Here is a 13,652-nt window from a genome sequence, read left to right as displayed (position 1 = left end):
TAATGGTGAGTTGAGGAGTGAGTCCAGAAATCCAATGACAATCAAAAATGTCAAAAAACGTTATTGAGCCAATAATATTTTTACATTTTTATTTTTATTTTTTTGTGAATTTGTGGGTTTAAGCAACCTGAGGAGAATTTACATTCTACAATTAAAAGATCATACAAATGGTTGTTATGTTAAATAAATAAGCCTAAATTAAATATGAAAAATCCAAGTGATTAAGAGAGAGAGACCTTCCTATTTGATTTCTTTTTGATAAAAGTAGATGTTTAGTTTTAAATTAAAATTGAATTTTCTCCCACCATTGATGCCTCAATAATAATCCAAGAACAAAATATATATAACAATGTATGAAAGAGGTTATTCTGCAAATGAGCACTTACTTTTAACATTATGTACATTTTGCTTACTTCTGTACTTTTATTTCAGTACACTTTTGTATGCAGGACCTTTGTGATGGACTTTTTTTTAAAACTACAACAGTAAAAGTAATATACACAGTACATAGTAGTGCATACATCACCATAGTATAGTAAATGGCTCTGACCAGTACTTTGTGACAGATCTGAATACTTTATGCACCACAGATGTTGAGGTTGGTGCTCCTGTAGATCACAGTATGGAGTCAAAGTAAAATGAACCATCGATAGCTTATTGGCTATTAATAGCAGTAATAATGGGGATTGTGCACTGTGACGCGCAGCACAGGACAGTGAAGTGCTTAGTCAGCACCCACAGGATAGGACAGACAGAGAGAGAGAGAGGGAGAGAGATTAAAACGGTCAGTGTTTCACACAGATCTTTATTGAAGTATCATGGACTTCAGTTAAATATTTAGCTGACACACTTAACTAGAGATGACATACTAAGATTAAATTCCAGAGCGTTCACTAAGGGGTAGGGGGTCTTCATGTGAGTCAGCTCATTGGCTTTTGTCCAACTCATTTCTGTGCTACCATAAAACTGCCAAGAAATGTACTTATTGTTCTGTGAGTGCAAACTCATAGTATGCAAAAGTTCTCATGCAGTTCAGAAATGTAATGCGAACTGATTTAATTTCCTGCCTTCACTGTGTGGGCAAAACAACCTGGGCTCTCAGACCATGTAATTATATTCATCACTGTGTGCCCTGTTGCACATGTTACTATAGCCAACAGTGATGTCAGGGTGTGTACACCTCTATATCACTTCAGCAAGGTGAGAACTTCAACTACTGGACAGTAAATATACATTAAGTTACTTTTTATAGTCAAGTATCAGTCCCCTTCCAAGTGACTGAAGTGCAGTTCATTCAGTGAGTGTGTTTCTATGCCCATATATGGACTATTATATGGTTAACTGTGTGGTGATGGTGCTTGTACAACCTACTGGGTTATACCCAGGATGGTTCAATGGTGCCTAGGTTAATGTGCAGAATGACCACAACGTTCCCAGTTTGTGTCCAGCTGGGAAGCAAAATAATGATATAATAAGTCAAAACTTTAACATTCTATGTCAAAAAATAATAAGTCTAACTTCTAATGAACCATCAGTATCCTAATGGTTAAGATGCATGTCTCTCTACCGCTGTTTCCTCAAATAAAGGCAAAGATGCAAAAATGCAACAAAAAAAAAAAAAAAGGGGGGGGGGGGGGGGGGGGGGGGGATCTTTATGAAAAATTTGAAGACAGTAGCAAAAAATTGCTTACTAGACTTACTGAAGCAATTCAGTCTCTGATAATACTGGACAACCTGAGAGTCTTCAACTGCTCTGTCTGTCTGTTGTTGGAGTTCACTTGCACATACAGAGTAGGCTAATGTGACATGCTGTCCGACGATTAATAGTATATATACACAGTTACCACTTCATTTACCACTCTAGTGCCAACTGCCCCATGGCCCCAGAACTCAAGGGCCCCCAAAACTCCAAGCTCACTGAATATCAGTTTTTTTGGGTGCAATTTTAAGTTTTTTTTGTTTGTTTGTTTGGAAGTACCCACCAAGAAACTGAGATGATAGGATCATAACATAGCATCATGCTTTGTTACCTAATCATGTGGTCTTTTCTTATTTCCTTACCGAGCTTAGCCTAAATGTTGCATATTCATAGCCTATAGCCTATTTATGTCTTTAACCTAAAAACCACAAATCAAATCTGGAAAACAAGGCCTAGCATATGTTGTTTTTGTGTATATGTTGTTTACACAAAAGAAAACACCAATGAACATGAAACTATTTCTATATGGACAACCTTTAGAGTGAGTGCCAGAATTCAATTTTTTATTTAAGGTTATAGTTTGATGAAAAGAACACATTAAATTCTCATATAAAGCACATAGAAACAAAATGTAAGAAGGTTTATGACTGGGGGGCTGATAAACAATCACTGTTAAACATATACCAGACGGTAATAAGATCCACTATTGATTATGGATGTATAGTGTATGGAAAAGCAGTTAAAAAACAGGATTCAGAACAGAGCAGTAAGACTGTGTTTAGGGGCTATGAGAACAACTTCAATAAACACTCTGTACGTAGAAGCTGGTGAGTTGCCATTACATCTTAGACAAGAGAATCTATCATTAGCATATTGGGCTCGACTAAAAGGGTGTGAAAAGGAACACAACACCACTGAGGTTTTAAGTGAATGTTGGGAGTATACCAGGTTTAATGACAGAGGTTGTGTATAGAATATAGCTAAAGTTGTAGAAAAGATGGATCTGAAAGGGTTAAACTACAGACATTTTTTACAATCATTTTTGGCCTTCGGTGCAGATACAGCCATTAAAAAGTAATTTGTCCAGATTCCGCAACAGCCTCCAGGGGTTTGGCATCAAGGCAAACAGTCAGAAAAGAACTAATGGTTGAAATACACATTATGCTGTTAATAGTACAAAAGATGCAGTTTTGTTGGGTCCCTGCTCGTACGTCTGTTAAAGGAAAACAAGCAGATAAATTGGCAAAAAAGGCTCCTAAAGTATATGACAACAAAGTGATTAAAGTAGCTTAAATCTTTAATCAGAACAGCCATAATTAATGTCTGGTGGAAGGAATGGGATACAGACAATAAAGGGAGACATTATCATAGGATACAGACGTCTGTTCATGTCAAACAGCTGAAAAGGAGGATGTCATAATTGAGAAAGGAGGTGGAGGTTTGGGCATGCAGGTTTAATTCCACATTATCTGTGTAAGTGGTGTAACATTCTGGAAGATGTAGAACATATTATTATGCACTGTTGTAAATTAACTACAGAGAGAATTGAGAATTGAGTTTAAAACCATTACTGAATACAGGTCAAGACTTCAGGGGAATCAGAAGGGGGTTGATGGGCTGTATAATGCAGACAGGAATAGGAAATAGTTTTCTTTTTCTTTTCTATTGACCAATCAGTATTCAGACGATTTCATGTCATGAATCTACATACAGTAGGTGGCAGTGTGCTCCCTTGACGTTGGTTTGCGATCCGCCAATAGACACAAAGAAAAAGAAGAAGCCCTGTAGACAACTCAGTCAGAAGCTCAGTTGCTGCACTGTGCCGCACACCGCTGTCTTTATGTTGTACCTTTCTCCTAACCATAACAACACAGAATTCAGAATAAAATAAGATGCCTTTGCCTGTGCAAGTCTTTAACTTTCAGGTAAGTCGTAGCTATTACTGTTTTTGTCATTTCTAACTAGCAAAGGTCGCTGATGTATTTTCGGTACCGGTGGAGTAATGTTATACACGTTTACCTAAACTTAGCTGCAGTTCAGTCATGGTTAAATATCACAATTTAAAACCGCATAGATATCACTTGTTTATTTTTGTACTAGGCATATGGATACTTTACTAAACAACATATTGTTGGATTAAAACGTTGGAATTCGTTGACATTTTTTTGCTGAAGGTAACTTACTGACCTCCTCTACAGTGCATCTTCGTCAGCTAGTAACCCAACGACTGACCTGTTTATTGATATAATATCTGCTTTGTGCATTGGATTATGCCGAATTAATGAATGACCCTCTAAATGTTATAAAATCTTGTTAATGCATGTATGTTTGCCAGTAAAGCCAAACCATTTGAAACTGTTAAATTTTTTTAATGGAGTGTTGAACAGAAGGCTAATAAACTGATTTAAGGCCTCATTGGCTAACAACATTAACAACAGTAGTAATGTTGTTACGGTACACTAGCAAAACAAGTGACGCTAATAGCTAGCAGTTACAGAGGTACTGGCATTTTACGTTTGATTCTCCATCCAAGGCAACATATAAGGTAGACTGAGAAACAATCTGTTTCATGGTAGCCTGTAGCTAACGATAGTTAGCTTTGCCAGGCTAACTTCCTGTTATTAGCAGTGCGTCACATTAGCTTCGCAGCAGCTATCGTTACCTTAGGTATACGTTAACGCTCGCAAACTAACTAACTTTACTTTGCCAGGTCCAATTGGACAGTTTTAAAGCATTATGGTTGTTTTTGTCTTCCAAGAATTAGCGTTATTTCAAACTCATGAACCTATGTCTGAATGTATCCCTTCTACTTCATCACCCTGTTTCTACTTTATTGAAAAGCCCATGTAAAGATACGACTCCGTTCAAAACTCTAGCATGGCCATGTTGCCTTGTTTATCGCCATACAGCCAGTTTAGAACAAGGCTGTAGATAAATAATATTTGTTCACTGTTTTCCAAACTGATTCCCACGTCTCCATGTATTGGAGGGTGTCTATTGGACGTTACATTCACCAACATCCGAGATAAACAATGTAAACCGTCTTAGCTGTTTTATAATTGCAATTACATGAATTTATCATCAAATAATGAAAACCCATATCTGATACTGTGTCTCCCTCTGTACCATGCATAATATTTAATAGTTCATACTATGGACAGCTCCTGGTTCTGAAATGTTTGTTGAGGTTAATAAGGCAGCATCACCACAAACAGAAGTTCAGCCTGATGTTTCTGTAGCTCTGCTGCAAGAATGGGCTGCACCACGCCTTATTTTGTGGTTGTTAGTCACTGGTTGACTGATTTGCTCATTGGAAATAATCCTCCTCTTAATGCTGACTAAATATGTGACACCTTTTTCTTACAATATTATTATTTTTTTTAGTTTTGTCTTCCTGTTATTCAGCTGTGATGTGGATTGTGTCTTGCATTGTAATGACTGCTGAACTCTGCCTGGTGCATTTCTCTCAGGGGTCTGTGGAGCCCATGCAGATCGATGCTGACCCACAGGAAGACCAGCAGAATGCTCCAGACACCAACTACATAGTGGAGAACCCAACACTGGTATTGACCTGATGAACCTTTAAATACACACTAACCCTTGTTGGTGGCACACAGTTTTAACTGCTTGCTCAAAGACAAGAATTATTTGCATGATATTATTTCACCATCAGTCCCAAAAGCCAGTATTCTGACCTGAGACCCGCAGCAGTAAAATGAGACCCTCCCAGACCTGATTAGACTGAGTAGAATGTTCACTCATGTTTCACCTCTCCCTCCCTGTGTGTAGGACCTGGAGCAGTATGCGACCAGCTACAGTGGATTAATGCGTATCGAGAGACTTCAGTTCATTGCTGAGCATTGCCCTCAGCTCCGAGTGGAAGCCCTAAAGATGGCCCTCACCTTCGTCCAGAGGACCTTCAATGTTGACACTTATGAAGAGATCCACCGTAAACTCACAGAGGCTACACGGTATTACAGTGATCTTCTGGCATCAGGGCGCTGCTTTTAGACAGAGTCCCTTTTGAAAGAGTGCAACCCTGATTATATATTGATATCGACTCATATGAAAACAATACCAATGTGATCAAGTTTTTCACTATATCACCCAGCCATAGCGCAGCTCAATGTAAACAATTAAATCTTGAAACAAGTAGAAATGTAAACTGCTCTTAACATACTAAAAGAGACCACCTGGGGGAGCCACAGTACACTGCACCACAATCTGATGGCAAATCATTGTTTTTTACTCTTACAAATACATTTGTCAGCATTTAAATAAACAGTTATTTTTTTTTAATCTACAGGGAAGTGCAGGGTGTGCCAGACACAGTACCCGAAGGCGGGGTTGTTCCTCCTCCTCTGGACTCAGCCTGGGCCGAGTCCACCAGGAAAAAGGCTCTGCTCAAACTGGAGAAACTGGACACTGATCTCAAGAACTACAAGGGAAACTCCATTAAAGAAAGCATCAGGTATGATGGCAGAAGGAATGATTGCAGGAATTTATTAGTTTCACTGCTGTCACATAAAAAAGCCTAGAGAACTTAATTTTGTGTCTAAAATTTAGTGAAATTAGTCAATGGTAACGGGATACAGCCATTGCCAATCTACAGCCAAGATTTGGGTTAAATAGAGCAAAATGGGGTTAAATATAACAAATGACCACTTAACACCACACAGGCACTGAGTGTGCAATAATAATAACATCAGCTGTAAAGTAGTGGAGTAGAATGACAATGGTAAAATATTATATTTCATGGTTCATGATAGTGTAGATCATGTTTAGTTTTGCCAGCTTGGTTATTAGAAAGTACTCGAACTGACTGATTACCAGTCATTCCTTGTGTTTACCACCTCTTTATCTTCCTCTCACCTTCCTTCCTTTCTGTCCCTCCTCCCTAGGAGAGGCCATGATGACTTGGGGGACCATTACCTGGACTGTGGTGACCTCAGTAACGCCCTCAAGTGCTACTCCCGAGCCAGAGACTACTGCACCAGTGCTAAACATGTCATCAACATGTGTCTGAATGTCATCAAGGTAGAGCAGGATGGAGCCATAATGCTCTGCTGCAGTCATGTCACATGACAGTATATAATGTATAACATGTTAACAACAACAACTAGCGGTTAGAGTTGGGAATGTTTATGCTTCACTGTTTTCCTGAAACATGTATGTACTGCCTTTTTGTGCATCTCATAAGTTAGGAGTATTAAGCTCTTAAAACCAGAGAGAAAGCAGAACAGTCATCTCTACGGTTTGTGTCACATGACATGAAAAGTAGCTTGGGGTAGAAACGAGTGAGAGAGGTTTCAACTATTTGACTTTTATATGAAGGAGTAAATTCTCTCCTCTGTGTCTACAGGTTAGTGTTTACCTCCAGAACTGGTCCCATGTACTGAGCTATGTCAACAAGGCAGAATCCACGCCAGAGATAGCAGAGGTGAGTACCACCATCTCACACTTTAAACTCATACTCTCAACAGTGCTCAGGTTGATTTATGGTTGCTCAGAGATGGCGTTGTCCAACCACGTTGGAAATAAAATGTGGGGTCCACCTTCCAACCAGCATGTCTGAAGGAGTATACAACCAACTTTAAATATGCTGTGTGTAACTTGACTTGTACACAGAGAAGTTCATTTTTAGGGATGAATATGGTTGCCATTAACAGTAAGGTCATAAGTGTGTCTTAAATAAGGGGGCGCACAGATCATCATTAGCACTGCCTGAAAGAACACAGTCCTCTCTTTTTAATGCGAACGGGGCCAGAGCGTTGATGCAGTGCCACCGCAGAGAGCTCAGCAAAACACTGCAGTGGTCATCCAGCAAAAAAGTTGAACCATGCTCAACTTTTGCACTGTGTTTATGCATCTGATAAACCTTTAAACGCACTAATCTGTAGCACTGTATATTGTATGTATTAATCTGGACTTCCTGAATTTTATTTCATTGTCTGACAGATACTTTAAACAACATGCCCCCACCAACATAGCCCCTTGCTCTGTTTCAATGCAGGGCTGATTTAGACAGAAAACAATCCATGCAACTGTTTTTGGAAACAAGGTGGAGTTTGATTTCTAGCCTTAAAGAATCTGCTTTTTAGTCAGTGCCACATCCATCATCAGTGTTGTTTCATTAAAACATCCAACATGTCCCGAAAGCACCAACATCTTGGTGACAGATACAGTACTACAAGCTACAGTGACAGTATCTTTCTAACTGTTGTTTCTGAGATGAGAAATGCCTTCAGTTGATGCTGTTTTCTGTTTGTTTCTGTGCAGCAAAGAGGAGAGCGAGATAGCCAAAATCAAGCAGTCCTCACCAAATTAAAGTGTGCTGCAGGTAAGACAATGTTACCACCTGACTTCATGTCCTCTCCTAGTATGGATAAATATGAACTGATGGAATGACTTGTAGTGTCATATGAAAAAAAAGTGGTTGATATTATGCATGTGTAGCTAACAAGTCTTCACTTGTTTATTGGTGTTTCAGGCCTGGCAGAGTTGGCCTCTCGCAAATACAAACCAGCTGCCAAGTGCTTCCTGCAGGCCTCCTTTGACCACTGTGACTGTCCAGAGGTGAGGTGATGTCAACCAGTGGTGCCAGTTTTTTCGTTACTGGATGCTTTGCTCAATGAGTAGATTGATGTTTGTGCACTAACAAACAAATCAATGGCAATTATGCAAAATATATATTCAGATGCATTATCACCAAATGACATACACTTCAAAAGCAATAGAGCACCCTCACAGTTCAGTGCACTCTACTGCTTTTGAAATAGAGCACTCAACTCAGTCTAACTTAAAGAATCAACGTTTTAGCAAATACCATGTCCGCCATAAGTTTGTTCCATCAGAACATCCAATAAAAGAGAGTGCATCAAATTTAAAAATGAGAAAATTGAGGAGTTAATTGTGATGACAGTGACTACAAATAATTATTCCTCACCTCTTGTGAACTTCAGTAACGCTAAACTCAACGGGATAGGCTGTTTGTATGTGTATTTAAGGATTTAATTTACAATTATATTGTAATCATACTGTAGACATATACAGGGCCAGGGCCTGTATTTGCACACACTGGTAGAGGAATAACTTAAAACTAGTTTAGAATTGTTCCAGATAGGTTTATCCATGTCCACAGTCATGTGTGTGATAATTTACCAGCAGCTTTTGACACCAGAAGGGCTCTGAAGGCCCAGATAGCTATACGTATAATAAATGTTGAAGAATGAAATGCCTCAACACAGAAAATGCACACTTTTTTTTACATAGATATAAATAGATCATATAAATAAATAACATAGTAGAAGGGGGGCAGTGTTCCCATTAGCTCACCATCAGCTCCAGTCAGCTGCTCGAAGCCAAGAAAGTGTTGTGATTATCATCAAATCTCTTGCAGCCTTTAGTGGTTGTGAATAAAACTCAAAACATGGGATGATAAAACTCTTTGAAAGCCAGGCTGATATTACTGACAAAAACCTAATGAGGTGTCTGTGTCTGTGTCTGTGTCTGTGTCTGTGTCTGTGTCTGTGTCTGTGTCTGTGTCTGTGTGTCTGCAGCTTCTGTCACCCAGTAATGTAGCAGTGTACGGAGGCTTGTGTGCATTGGCCACATTTGACAGACAGGAGCTCCAACGCAACGTCATCTCCAGCAGGTAGGCGCTAGCAGTTTAGCACACGCAAACTGTGCTTTGTACATTTAATGAACGGAAATCTGAAATCTTTTTTTTCTGTCCTCAGCTCCTTTAAGTTATTTCTGGAGTTGGAACCTCAGATCCGTGACATCATCTTCAAGTTCTACGAGTCAAAGTACGCGTCTTGCCTCAAGCTTCTGGATGAAATGAAGGTGAAAGCAGACACTACACACTGTAAAGTGGTGATGAAGTAACTCAGTCAAAGCTCAGCAGTTTGAGACTGTACAGAGGTTATGTCAGCAGACACATGGCAGTATATTATGTGATCATTTTGAGTGTGTGTTGGGATGAGTAACTACTGTGGTGTCTCCTCCAGGATAACCTCCTGTTGGACATGTACCTGGCCCCGCACGTCAAGACACTGTACAGCCAGATCAGGAACAGAGCCCTCATCCAGGTGACTCACACACTTTCTTTTCTTTCTTTCTTTTTACATGTGAGCATGTGCAGGACAAAGTGGCTGGATGAAAGAAGAGATCATTACACAGCCATGCATCCTTGTGTTCAAAACAATTTAATCCAAAGTACAAGAGAAAGTGAAACTGACCAGCAGGTAGTCTCTGTAAGTCTAGATAAGTCCGTCTCCACAGCTGAACAGTTCAGGAAAAACCTTCTCACTGTAGAACCTGTCCTCTCACTGCACTGTCTGTCCAAATAAAATATGTAAATAAATCTGGGTGAAATTAATTTAATTATATCATCAGGAATTATTGTTATACTGTGGGGAAGTACATACAGTATATATTATAATAATTTCCCCTACTGGTTTTCCATTTGACAGTATAATCATGCTCACTGGTGAACTTTTCTTTTCCACTGTGACAGCAGTGTGATTCTCTGGGAAACAGTTATAATTGGAGGAAATGTTTGAGATGGAAATGTCTAATATGTGACGTAATTTGTCCATTAAACAATATGTTGATGAATAAATAACTAATGTAGCATGATAGACAAGTGACTGTGTGTGTGTGTGTGTGTGTGTGTGTGTTCAGTATTTCAGCCCCTACGTGTCAGCAGACATGACTAAGATGGCTCAGGCTTTCAACACCACAGTAGCAGCTCTGGAAGATGAGCTCACGCAGCTCATACTGGAGGGGCTCATCAACGCACGGATCGACTCCCACAGCAAGGTGAAAAACACACGAGAAAATGTTGTTAAAATGACTGGTTTCTCCTTTGAATCACTACAAACTGCTACTCTGACATGTTGATGATAGATTCTGTATGCGAGGGACGTGGATCAGAGGAGCACCACGTTTGAGAAGTCGCTCCATATGGGCAAAGAGTTCCAGAGACGAGCCAAAGCTATGATCCTCCGAGCCGCTGTGCTGCGCAACCAGATTCATGTCAAGGTAAAAAAAAAAAAAGCTCATGACAGCTTATACTGACTATTCATCCTAAATGTATTTTCTGAACATGAGAACCATGGGCTCAAAGTTATATAAAAAAGAAAACACTGTACTTAAGTTTCACATTTATAAGCCTTTATTAAATCAACTTTCAGCTCAACATTAGAACCAAATACAATCAATCAATAATGCAATCAATAAATCCATTAACATAAAAATATAATTTAATTTCCAAAGTGCCCATTTTTATGTCTTTGCCGTCTGAACAACATCAACTCATATTCTTCTGTCTAACTGAATCAAACCTCATTTGGGATATTATGGAGCTCATTTTTATTGGCAGGTGAGATTTGTCCATCTTCCACCTGAATGCACCTCCTTGCTGATGAAGCAAGTTACAACAACATGAAAGGCAAAAATTGATTCAAATCACAAGTGGTCTGTTGGATATTTCATGATGAAAAGTTGTCTTAATTTAAAATAGCAAGCTCTCACAAATATTGCAGAGATTTCTTGAATTTGTGTCAATTATTGCGATCAAAATATTTCATTTTCCTGGAGGGACTTCGGACTTATAAACTGAAGGTGTGGAGTTTGAAAGACGTGTGTGTTTACCATGCATAGAGGGTCTACTGAAAGACACTATTGAGTTGCATTATAGGAAACAAAGGATCTATTGTTTTAGGAGCTTGACCCATAATAGAGACCATAAGTCAGGATATCTCTGCCTCTGCTGTGTTGTTGACCCTTTTTGACCATCTTACTCAGCTAAACCCTTAAAAATCCCCTTTGTTCACATTTTAAGACAAAAATACTCTGCTTTGAATAATATTTTGTGACTGATTTGTTTTAGATTTTCCACAAAAAAGTTTAGTTACCTTGCTAAAAATGATTAAAATGATGTCTACTCCTTCTGACATCTGAAATATTCTTGATTGGGTTGAGGTTTTTTTGTAAAACTACTGTTATTATATTAAGGTTAAAACAGTATAGCAGCTTTGAACTGAAACTTGGTGCCTCCTGTGGTCTCCCCCTCCTCAGTCTCCACCCAGAGAGGGCAGCCAGGGTGAACTGACACCAGCCAACAGCCAGACCAGGATGAGCACCAACATGTGAGTCTGCACGCTGACTCTGCTGACAACAGCCGCAGACCGGAGGGGAGGAATCACCCAATCATTCATCGACACCAACCCCCCCCCCACCCAACCTCCCACCCACCTTCTGTTTCTTCTTTGTTTGTTAAAGACAGAAGCAACACACAATGTAAAGACTGGAATGATCTGTTCCCTATCAGATGTCATGGGGGGGAAAAGCCTTTGTTATAGTCTGATGATGTGGAGAATTGGACAAGAAGAAAATGTGTCGAAATCTCAGCACTTGAGCTGTAAGTTACTGGTAGGAGATGCACTTTGTTCTGCTTACATACGATGGAGGCCTCATTAACAGAAACAAAGTTTTAAAATAAAAACACCTACCAAAACATACCATGGCTGGTTGTTTTTATATGTTAGCTGTGTTGTTAGTGCCACATGCACTTGCAATATGCAACCAATAGCTGGAACTTATTGAGTCAGGACAAATGAGGGATAGGATGGTGTAGGTATAAAGATGTTGCTCTGTTATTACCTTAGCTTATACAGGTTTAAAAGATAGGTTTACATGTTTTCAAGTCAAAACATTACTCACATGTAAATTTCAAAAATTTCTGTAATCATTCCTCCTCTTCTAACTTCTAAAGTTCAGCCGAACCAATATGAGGCTTCAGCAGTCTGATTTAGTCAAGACTGGTGGGGGGATAGTAGAACAGAGGATTCACTTTGGTTAAACTCAGACTACTCAACTATCAGATTAGCTTTAGTGGAATTTTGGAATGTATTTTTGCGTGAGGACTGGATTTTGTCCCTAATCACTTTCATTGGAAACATGTAAGGAAGAGATCTCTTTACAGCCAATATAGACAGGAGCATCAATTAAAGCAACTCTTGAAATGTGCACATTCAGTTTTAATACAGACTTGAAAAAACAAGAATCTATCCTTTAAACACGTTGTCTGGAAACAAAATTGTGCGGTTTCCTAAACTCTACTGCTGTGTCATGAGAAGCTGCACCAGTGAATCAGTCCAAACCCAGCCGCTGTGTCCTGTAGAAATCACCTACAGGTTACCTGCTGCACACCTGCTCTGAAGCAGGTTAACTTCAGAGAATCAAATGTGTCAACAGCCCGACCACTGACCAAACAGCACTGGACAAATGCCTTATCATTCCTATCCTGACATCCTATCTCAGATCCTGAAATGGACAAGTACTGAATTTACAATAAAGTTACAAGTAATGAAGAGCAATAGATATTTTTATGAGTCAGTAGATTTTCATGTGTCACTCTGGATTCGAAACAAAGCTTCAGACATATGGAGGGATAATTTACAACACTAAATACCCAGTAAACCCAGTTTATAATATATCAAACTACAAAGCAGCACAGACTATCAATCAGTTCATAGCAAGGTAACACTATTATAAAGTAAACATGATAATTATGCATTCATGTTACAATAAGTGAGAGGCAGCAAATGTGCGAAAAAAGAAAAGGGAGATGGGTGAAAACTGAATGTAAGGCAAGAAAAGGAGAAATGGACAATTGGCTTGTTTGCCTGTTGGATTGTTTGTCCTTTTTGTATTGATTCACTAAATCCCACCACATTTAAACTGCCGCAGCATGGACCTCAAAATGAGGTCTACTTAATGTGAATGATCTAAATCATGACCTTGAACCCAAAACTGTCAGAAGGAAAAATAATACTGTAAATTTAAAAGTAGAATTCAAAAACAAGAAAATGGATTCATTATCCTCCAATTATTTGTCCATTCTCAGATCTTTTGACTGATTTTATGCCTTTTCCTCTTTTGTTCT

At 39.1% G+C, this 13,652-nt stretch overlaps 1 protein-coding gene across 1 annotated transcript; it reads left to right on the top strand.

Annotated features, from left to right (window-relative positions):
- The first annotated feature begins 3,462 nt into the window (after positions 1 to 3,462).
- Positions 3,463 to 12,223, top strand: gps1 (G protein pathway suppressor 1). Its single transcript, XM_044332068.1, has 14 exons — positions 3,463 to 3,624; positions 5,170 to 5,262; positions 5,489 to 5,670; positions 6,006 to 6,170; positions 6,601 to 6,736; positions 7,062 to 7,139; positions 7,979 to 8,039; positions 8,190 to 8,275; positions 9,259 to 9,353; positions 9,439 to 9,544; positions 9,709 to 9,789; positions 10,385 to 10,522; positions 10,610 to 10,744; positions 11,783 to 12,223. Exons 1-14 carry the CDS (start codon positions 3,592 to 3,594, stop codon positions 11,855 to 11,857), a joined length of 1,464 nt encoding a protein of 487 aa, XP_044188003.1. The 5' UTR covers positions 3,463 to 3,591; the 3' UTR covers positions 11,858 to 12,223.
- The last annotated feature ends 1,429 nt before the right edge of the window (positions 12,224 to 13,652 follow it).

The sequence above is a fragment of the Thunnus albacares genome, chromosome 17, assembly GCF_914725855.1.
Source record: "Thunnus albacares chromosome 17, fThuAlb1.1, whole genome shotgun sequence".
NCBI classification, from domain to species: domain Eukaryota; kingdom Metazoa; phylum Chordata; class Actinopteri; order Scombriformes; family Scombridae; genus Thunnus; species Thunnus albacares.
Note: the sequence above shows the minus strand (reverse complement) of the source record. Positions and strands in the feature narration are given on the sequence as shown.

Coding starts and splice junctions, on each gene's coding strand:
- gps1 (XM_044332068.1), top strand. CDS start 3,592: ATGCCTTTGCCTGTGCAAGTCTTTAACTTTCAG. Junction 5,671..6,005: donor AAACTCACAGAGGCTACACG/GTATTACAGTGA, acceptor TTTAATCTACAG/GGAAGTGCAGGGTGTGCCAG. Junction 9,354..9,438: donor CGCAACGTCATCTCCAGCAG/GTAGGCGCTAGC, acceptor TTCTGTCCTCAG/CTCCTTTAAGTTATTTCTGG.